This window comes from Chelonia mydas, chromosome 1 (assembly GCF_015237465.2).
Source record: "Chelonia mydas isolate rCheMyd1 chromosome 1, rCheMyd1.pri.v2, whole genome shotgun sequence".
In the NCBI taxonomy this organism is placed as follows: Eukaryota; Metazoa; Chordata; order Testudines; family Cheloniidae; genus Chelonia; species Chelonia mydas.
In genome coordinates, this window is record NC_057849.1 from 1863563 (window position 1) to 1872124 (window position 8562).

The 8562-nt window shown below is 46.3% G+C and overlaps 1 protein-coding gene across 1 annotated transcript; it reads left to right on the plus strand.

The window, feature by feature from the left end:
* Positions 1–3366: 3366 nt before the first annotated feature.
* LOC119565133 (olfactory receptor 52R1-like) lies at positions 3367–4365 on the plus strand. The gene has a single exon (XM_037889557.2). The coding sequence runs from the start codon at positions 3367–3369 to the stop codon at positions 4363–4365; it is 999 nt and encodes a 332-aa protein (XP_037745485.2).
* Positions 4366–8562: the final 4197 nt, after the last annotated feature.

An 8562-nucleotide genomic window follows, 5' to 3' on the forward strand; every position in this document is an offset into this window, starting at 1 on the left:
CCTCCTGTTCTCACTCTTTGGAAGTTTTTCCTGAGATTTCATCTAACGCTGCTGCGCTGTAGTTTGAACCCATTGCCTCTTGTCTTGTGCTATGTGACAAGAGGGAACATTTCTCCATCTCTTTTATGGCATCCTTTCAAGTATTCAAAGATGGCTATCATGTCCCCCTTTAATCTCCTCTTTCCATACTAAAAACACCCAGTTCCTTCAGCCTTTTTTTCGTATGCTTGGTATTCCATACCTTGGGTCAGCTTTGTCTCTCGCCTCTGGATCTTTTTCCAGTTTGTCTACAGCCTTTCTATACACTGGTGCCCAGAACTAGACACAAAACTCCAGCTGAGGCCGGACCAGCACCGAGTAGAAGAATACCATCACCTCCCATGACTTGCATGTTACGCCTCTGTTAATGAAACCGAAAACTACATTTCTGTGGGTTTTCTGCAATAAGAAAAAAATCCACAGCCCTGAAAGATGTACCTATAGCAACCTAACCTCCGTGTAGACAACGTGAGGTCAACATAAAATGCTTCAATCAACCTAGCTACCCCCTCTCAGGGAGGTGGATTACCTGCGCAGCCGGGAGAACCCCTGCTGTCCTTAGAAGCAGTGCCTACACTGAAGCGCTACGGTAGCTGTAGCCTTTTAAGTGTGGACAAGCCCTCAAGCAAATCTTCCAGAAAAGTATTGAGTCTTTATCTGACATGTAGAATTTGAGAATCCTCCACTTCCCTTCGCAGATTGTTCCAATGGTTAATCACCCTCAGTGTTTATTCTCTTATTACAACCCTCAGTGCTAACCATTTGCCCTTGGAATTTGTCTGGCTTCAGCTTCCAGCCACTGGATCTTGCTCTGCCTTTCTCCGCTGGATTCAAAAGCCTGTTAGAACCCACAGTGTTCGCCTCATAAACGTCTCACTTGATTGTCTTTTTGATAACATAAGTAGCTGTAGCTCTTTAAGTCTCTCACACTCAGGCATTTTCTCCAGCCTCAAAGCATTTCTGTGGCTCTTTTTTGCACTCTCCCAATTTTTCAACATCCTTTTTAAAATGTGGACCCCAGAATTGGACGCAGTTGTTTTTCACCAATACCGTGTGCAGAGCTAAAATGCTTCCCCTGCTCCAACTCTCCACTCCCCTGTTTATGCATCCAAGGATCACATCAGCCCTTTCGCCACAGCGTCGCACGGAGAGCTCATGATGTGTTGGTCATCCACAGTGACCCCAAAATCCTTTCCAGGGCCCCTGTGTTCCATGATACTGTCCCGTAGCCTGGGGGTTGGGCCTGCGTTTCTGTTCCGAGATGATAACTTGTCTTTTGACTGTATCGCGATGCTCTAGATCAATCGGTGTGCCTGGCCTGGCTGCCTCATTGTAACTGCTCGGCCAATCTTTGGGTCGTACCCAATTTATTTCTGCAGTGATTGTCTGTTTGCTTCCAGATCACTGATCAAAATATTCAATCGCCTCAGGCGTAGAACTGATCCCCACAGATCCCCGCTAGAAACAGCCCCATTTGGTGACAAAGGCCCACTGGCAACTGCTCTCTGAGACCTGCCAGGTTTTAATCCATTTTATACGTGCTTCACTGATACTGTAGCGTGTTCATTTTTATCTGAATGTTTTCCCTTAATTAAATACCTCAGAGAAATCAGTCTCTTGCATCTGCGCAGTTTCCTTGATCAGCCAAACGTACTCTCATGAAAGGATGAGATTGGGTTTATTTGACAAGACTGGTTTTCCACAAACCCTGTTATTGACTGACATTAATTGTATTCCGAGACGTTTTTGTTAACTAGTCCCATACCAGCATTTCCATTGTATCCTAGCCTTGTCAAATCTTTTTTTTAAACTTTCCCTTCTTTGTTTATGCTTCAGAGTTAACACAGAACTGTCCTGTATTTACCGTTTTTGCTATTTTGGGGGCTCTGCTTCCTGATTGTGTGCATCTGCTTCCAAACGAGAAGTGTGGTTGATTGGTCAGTTCGTAACTCTGGTGTTCGTAATTCTAAGGTTCTACCATGCACACTCTTTAACACGCTCCTTGACTGCTAATGGACTGGAAAGTGTTTCATCACCTCGTGTGATATGTGTACATCATAAAGGTTCTTTCCAAATGCAGAACTAAACTATATCGTGAATACATCTGCCTTTTTTCAACTTTAACAAGTTTCTTTTCACCCACTAGGATTTGGCTTAAACCTTTTCTAGGATTTCTTTTGATTTTTCCCCAATTTTTTTACATCCCTTATCAATTTTCATAGCTTCCAATATGTATTGCTTGCTATCTATTTTCCCTTTATCCCATTAGTTCTATATTTCTTCCCCCCCCCCCATTATTTCTGCCTTCACTTTGCCACTGAACTGGGTTTCTAGCCAAAGTTGGGCACTTTTTGATTGTGGAATTGAGGATTTTTAACTCTCTAAAGAACACTTTTTAAAGAGCTACCAATTTTCATTCTCATTTCCCTGTCTATATTTTTTCCTCCCAATCAGTTTTGCTGATAATTTGCCGCAGCTTTGGGGAATAAGCCCTTTAAAAGCACTAAGTGTCTACAGATATTACTGGGTTGGGAACTGTTCTCTGTTTGTCCATTTTAATGTACTCACTTCCATTCTTTATTTTTCTCTCATCTATCAAATGCTCCCTTCTTTGCCTCTTCTCTAAATTAAATAGTCCCAGACTTTTCATTCTGTCCACATATGGCAACCTCCCCCATTCTCATATCCTGTCTTGGAACCCCCCTTTTTATTTGCTCTGTTTTTCATAGAGACTGGGTGACCAAACCTGAGTGCATACCTAGTGCAGGTTATTCTCCACCCCATTCCTTTCACATTTGAACATTGTCTTTGTTTTAGTCATTGCTGTGAATGAGCAAGTGTTTCCATGGAGCTGCTATCAATGATGCACAGGGTTTTTTTGCCCCAGTGGTCTGTAGCAGTTGGGATGTTTTCCCCGGCACATGTCTTGGCAAAGGTTTGGATTTTTTTCACTCTCAGATTTTGAGCAACTGTGGGAATGGGAAAATCCCTACAGCAGATGCCCTCTAGCCTGGGTCTCATTGCATTTCCTGCTGATGCCTAATAATGTTACCCACACCACAGCGTGTAAGAATTATTGATGCATAGAGCACAACAATATATGGAATAGGCATTAATAGGGTCAGTTGTTCGTAATTCATTTCCCTAAAGTGTGAAAACACCATTTCTCTGTGTGTGAAGAGTGACAAATCTGCTTCACCCATGAGAACACCTCCAGTAGTTCATGTAGTGTCTCATATTAACATTGTCTCTCCATCCAGGAATATTTCCTGCAACCATCCCCCAGGAGCCTGGGCACATACAGAAAGTCAGGGGAACGTATGGTACATGCAGGAGACACCGTTCTGCCTCAGAGTTGGACACCTTCTTCCCTACTCCATGTCACATTCCAACACAACCGACTTCACCAACCCCTCCACCTTCATCCTGCTGGGCATTCCTGGCCTGGAGGCAGCCCATGTCTGGATCTCCATCCCCTTCTGCACCATGTACGCCATAGCCATCATGGGGAACTTCACCATCCTATTCATTGTGAAGATGGAGCCGAGCCTCCATGGGCCCATGTACTATTTCCTCTTCATGCTGGCCATCAGCGACCTGGTCCTGTCTACATCCATCCTGCCCAAAACACTGAGCATCTTCTGGTTCAATTCCAGGGAGATCGATTTCAGTGCCTGCCTCACCCAAATGTACTTCATTCACTGCTTCTCAACGATGGCATCTGGGATTCTTGTGGCTATGGCTTTTGATCGCTACGTGGCCATCTGTGACCCCCTGAGACATTCCACCATCCTGACAAACCCCGTGGTGGCCAAGATTGGCCTGGCCGTGGTGTTGCGTGGCAGCATACTCGTACTGCCCACTCCCTTCCTGGCGAGGAGGTGGACATATTGCAGAACCAACATCATCCCCCACGCATACTGCGAGCACATGGCTGTGGTGAAACTGGCCTGCACTGACATCCGCATCAGTAGTTACTATGGCCTCTCTGTGGTATTCCTTGTGACTGGTCTTGATGTGTTTTTTATCACTGTGTCCTATATCCAAATCCTCAGGGCCATCTTCAGCCTCCCCACAAAGGACACCCAACTTAAGAGTTTGGGAACCTGCAGCTCCCACCTCTGTGCCATTTTAGCCTTTTACATCCCAGCTCTCTTCTCCTTCCTCACTCAGCGGTTCGGCCACAATATGGCCCTGCATTTCCATGTTCTCATGGCCAATGTGACCTTCCTGGTGCCCCCAATGCTAAACCCCATCATCTACGGGGTGAGGACCAGACAGATCCGGGACAGGCTACTCTGTTTCTTTTCTCATAAAGGGACCTAAAGTTTTCTGCTGGTGCTCTGTTCTCAGTCTGAGCTCCGTGCAGAGCTGGCTGGTGACAAGGTGTTGGGCCCCCTTCCCTGAATCACTGTTTGTACAGTACAAGTGACATTCAATCCTTTCCTGACCACACTATTCTGTGTCAGACTGACAAACTAGGAAATGAGTCTGTGTACAACACATTAACTCATAGGGTGGCCACACATCTAATTGCTGGTAACTGGACTTTGAAGCTCTGCCCACCACCCCATCTCTTCCCATGGGTCGCTCATCTTCTTCCCCCGCCCCATCAGTTGCTGGATTGTCTCCACCTCACTATACCTTGCTGCAGGGACTTCATTTCAGATTTTGGTGGGGAGGAGGCAACTTTAACTGTGATCCCCGGGGGTACTTAGGCACTTGAAAATTCTAGGGTTTTGGCAGATAACTTGGCAATTAGCTGACAGGAGCAGTGTTTCTAATTCCTACATAAAAGAAAGAAAATTAAAATAATAATAAATCTACTAATCTCTTATATAAACGTGTTTGACATCTTGTGGCAAGTCACTTAAGGACACTTAAGGACCACTTTCCCCATATCGGCAGCTCCAGTTATCTCATCATAGAAGTTTATGAGGTTGGTGAGGCATGACTTGCCTTTTGTGAATCCATGCTGACTGTTCCTGATTAACTTCCACCTCCTCCAAGTGCTTCAAAATAGATTCCTTGAGGACCTGCCCCATGTTTTTTTCAGGTGAGGCTGACTGGTCTGTAGTTCACCAGTTTCTCCTTCACTTTTTTAAAGATGGGCACTATATTTGCCTTTTTCCAATTGTCCTCAACCTGTCCCGATCACCACGAATTTTGAAAGATAATGGCCAATGGCTCTGCAACTCCCTCAGCACCCTTGGATGTATTGCAGCCCTATGTGTATGTCCAGCTTTTCGAAATAGTCGTCAACCAGTTCTTTCACCATGGAGGGCTGCTCACCTCCTCCCCATACTGTGTTGTACAGGGCAGCAGTCTGGGGGCTGACCTTGTCTTTGAAGAACGAAGGAAAAAAAGCATTGGGTACTTCAGCCTTTTCCACATCATCTGTCCCTAGGTTGCCTCCCCCATTCAGTAAGGGTCCCACACTTTCCCTGACCACCTTCTTGTTGCTAACATACCTGTAGAAACACTTCTCGTTACCCTTCACATCCCTTGCTAGCTGCAACTCCAATTTCCTTTGGCTTTCCTGATTACACAGCTCTCTCCTCCCTGGGCTGCTCCCCTGGCCCGTCTGGCTCCGGTCGGCACTGCTCCACTCCCCGCTCAGCCTGGGCCCCTTCTCTCTCCTTAGCAGTAGGGCTGCACAAAGAATCACAGGCAGTCTGGTTCATTTGCTCCCAGTGGCATTGAGTAGCAATCATCGATGAGCACTGAATTTCTTGTATTCCTTTCAACCTGCCCAGACCTGAAATGTGGCACCCAGGGTGTGGCAAGATTTGTAGATTATATGGCTTTGAGGGACCCTGTTCTGACCTCCTGCATCCCACAGCCATAGGGCTGCCCTTCATTAATTCCCATTTGAACTAGAGCTGATCTTTGAGGAAAAAAACATCCCGTCTTGATTGCCAGTGGTCAAGGCTGTTTGGCCACTCTGACATTTCGAGTGCAGGAGGTGGGGGCCTGCAAAAGACCTTAAAAATACTTGCCACTAAAGGCTTGCCTTAAAACTCCCCAAGGTTACAGATTCCCTGGCCTTCCACTGTTATCACTGCCACCACCCAAATGCAAAAACCTTCCTGAGAACCCAGGAAAGCGCACTTGGGAATTCCTTCCTGTGTGGTGCCCACAAGCTCTTTCAACCCACCCCCTGGAGAGAGCATGAAAAAACCAACCAGCTGTTGATACCATCTGAAAAGTATGGAAAATTAGTTCCACTCAGTAATTCGGCTGAGCGGAATTAGACATGTGCACACAGAACCTCCACCTTTAACTCCATCCTCTTTGGAATCCCCCTTCAGGTAGCTGAAGGCTGCTATCAAATCTACCCCCCCCTCTTCTCTTCTGCAAACTAAATAATCCCATTTTCTTCAGTCTCTCTTCATAAGTCATGTGCCCCAGCCCCCTAATCACTTTTGTTGCCCTCCACTGGTCTCTCTCTAATTTATCCACATTTAGACCATTGCCAGTTGTTTGACCTTGTTCAATATGACATTCAGATTAACAGACTAGCACTAGACAGTGTCGTTAAAGCACTCATGAGATGGAGTGAGAACTGGCTCACTGATAGATCTCAGCAAGGCGATGTCCACGGGGAATCATCATCCAGTGGGTTTTTTCTCATGGTTCACTAAGGTCCTTAAGTACCTAACTCCACTGATGTGTGTCTCCAGGAGTCCGGCTGTTGAGAGGAGGTTTTTTCTACATGGGACTGTCAGCAGTGAGACCTCTCCGAGAGCGAGACGCCTAGAACAGGTTAGAGTTTTCTTGTGGGTGACCCGAGAGACATGGGAGACCCGGATCCAAAATCTTTGCTCTACCGTATTTGGAGTAGGGACTTGAAGACAGGTCTCCCACATCCCACGTGAGCGCCCTGAGCAGCAGGAAATGAGAATTTCAGGTGGGGCCCTCAGTGTCTCCGGCTGGAGCTGTACATCTTAGTACAAAAAAACTTTTAGTGGATTAGGGATTTGAATCTGGGTCTCTGACATTCCACGTGAGGGCGCTAAGCGACTGGTCTATGGGATATTCTGGGGGTGCAAATACAGAGACATGTGCACGTAAACACACACATACCCACACGCACACTCACTCAGAGCGATACATGTGCACAAACACAGGTGCACGCACACACACAGATGCACATGCACACACACAAACAGGTGGACACGCGCACTCACACGGACACACTTGTACATACACACATTCCCGAACTGCAAGGCCTTACCCAGGAGGCATGATCTGAGAGTGCCTAACGGATCAGGCCTGCGGGGGGATGGGCAGGGGAACAGCACATTGGAGACCCCCAGCAGAACTGAGGCCTGAGTGAAGACTCTGAGCAGCTCGTTAGCTGTGGAGCAGTGTCAGCCCCCAGGTTGCTTTGTGCCGGCTACTGGTGGAATCTGCGGCTCCTTCAGGATTAGACAGCAGCTGAGCTGGGGTTTGAGAAAGGCATTAGCGCCTAAATTCAATATTTTCCCAAGAGCCTTTGTGGATCTAGCCCTGAAAGCCTTTTTGGAAGATGCTTTAGTCAAACAGAAGTTAAGGTTCAAAGCCAAGGGGACTAGCTGGCTACATTGGAGGAAACAGTCTAGTTCATGGATGTCCACCTCTCACTTTTCAAGAACTCTTTCCTCCTGTCTTTGTCTAAGGAGCAGGGTCCCTGCAGAAAGCTTATGCTCAAATAAAGTTGTTAGTCTCTATGGTGCCGCAAGAACTCCTTTTCTTTTTGTGAATACAGACTAACACGGCTGCTACTCTGAAACCTGCAGAAAAACAGTTTTTTATCTGTTCTTCCCATCCTCTAGTGGGTCTAGTTTCTCAGCTGCTTGCCCTGCTAGAACCCAGGCAATGCCCCTTGCTTAGGTGGCTAGCAGCTCTCGCACCATCGTGGGAGGAGAACATGGTGTGATGCTGTATGATTGAATATGACCATTTTTATCATTGCTACCACGGTTCCTACCACGGTTATACAATTGCAACAAATGTTGTACAAAGTATGTCCTGGCTGGTGTCAGTGGGTAAGTTATGATTTGCTAAATATGATTATCCTGTTTATATGCATGTATCACCTTTGTATCTGAAGTTATTAATATTGGCCAGGGTCTTGTATCTTATACATGTGTTGTATTCTTGGGTAAGACCCTTCACATAGAATTTATATTAAGGCCAGATATCTATGTGTCGATTGCTCTTCAAGGACACTTAGCTCTCACAATGGGCCATCGAAGAAACACACTCAGCAAAAATACGGGCAACATCTGCCCCTGTGAGGCACTGAAATATATAAGGACACGTGGTATGCTCATGTGACCCTGGACTGCCTCTTGGGCCTGTAACTTTCCACAAACAGAGACAGTGATCTTTGCTTGGGACAGTAAAATTCCATGCACAGAGCAGAGGATATAAAAGGACCCCTGAGACATCCCCACCTTGTCTTAATATCCTCCTTCAGTTCTCTGGTCTGGATTTCTATCAAGGAAGTTCTGAACAAGAACTAATGATCCCCAACCT

What these genes read in the sequence shown, in the direction of transcription:
- LOC119565133 (XM_037889557.2), top strand. Translation starts at nt 3,367, where the DNA reads ATGCAGGAGACACCGTTCTGCCTCAGAGTTGGACACCTTCTTCCCTAC.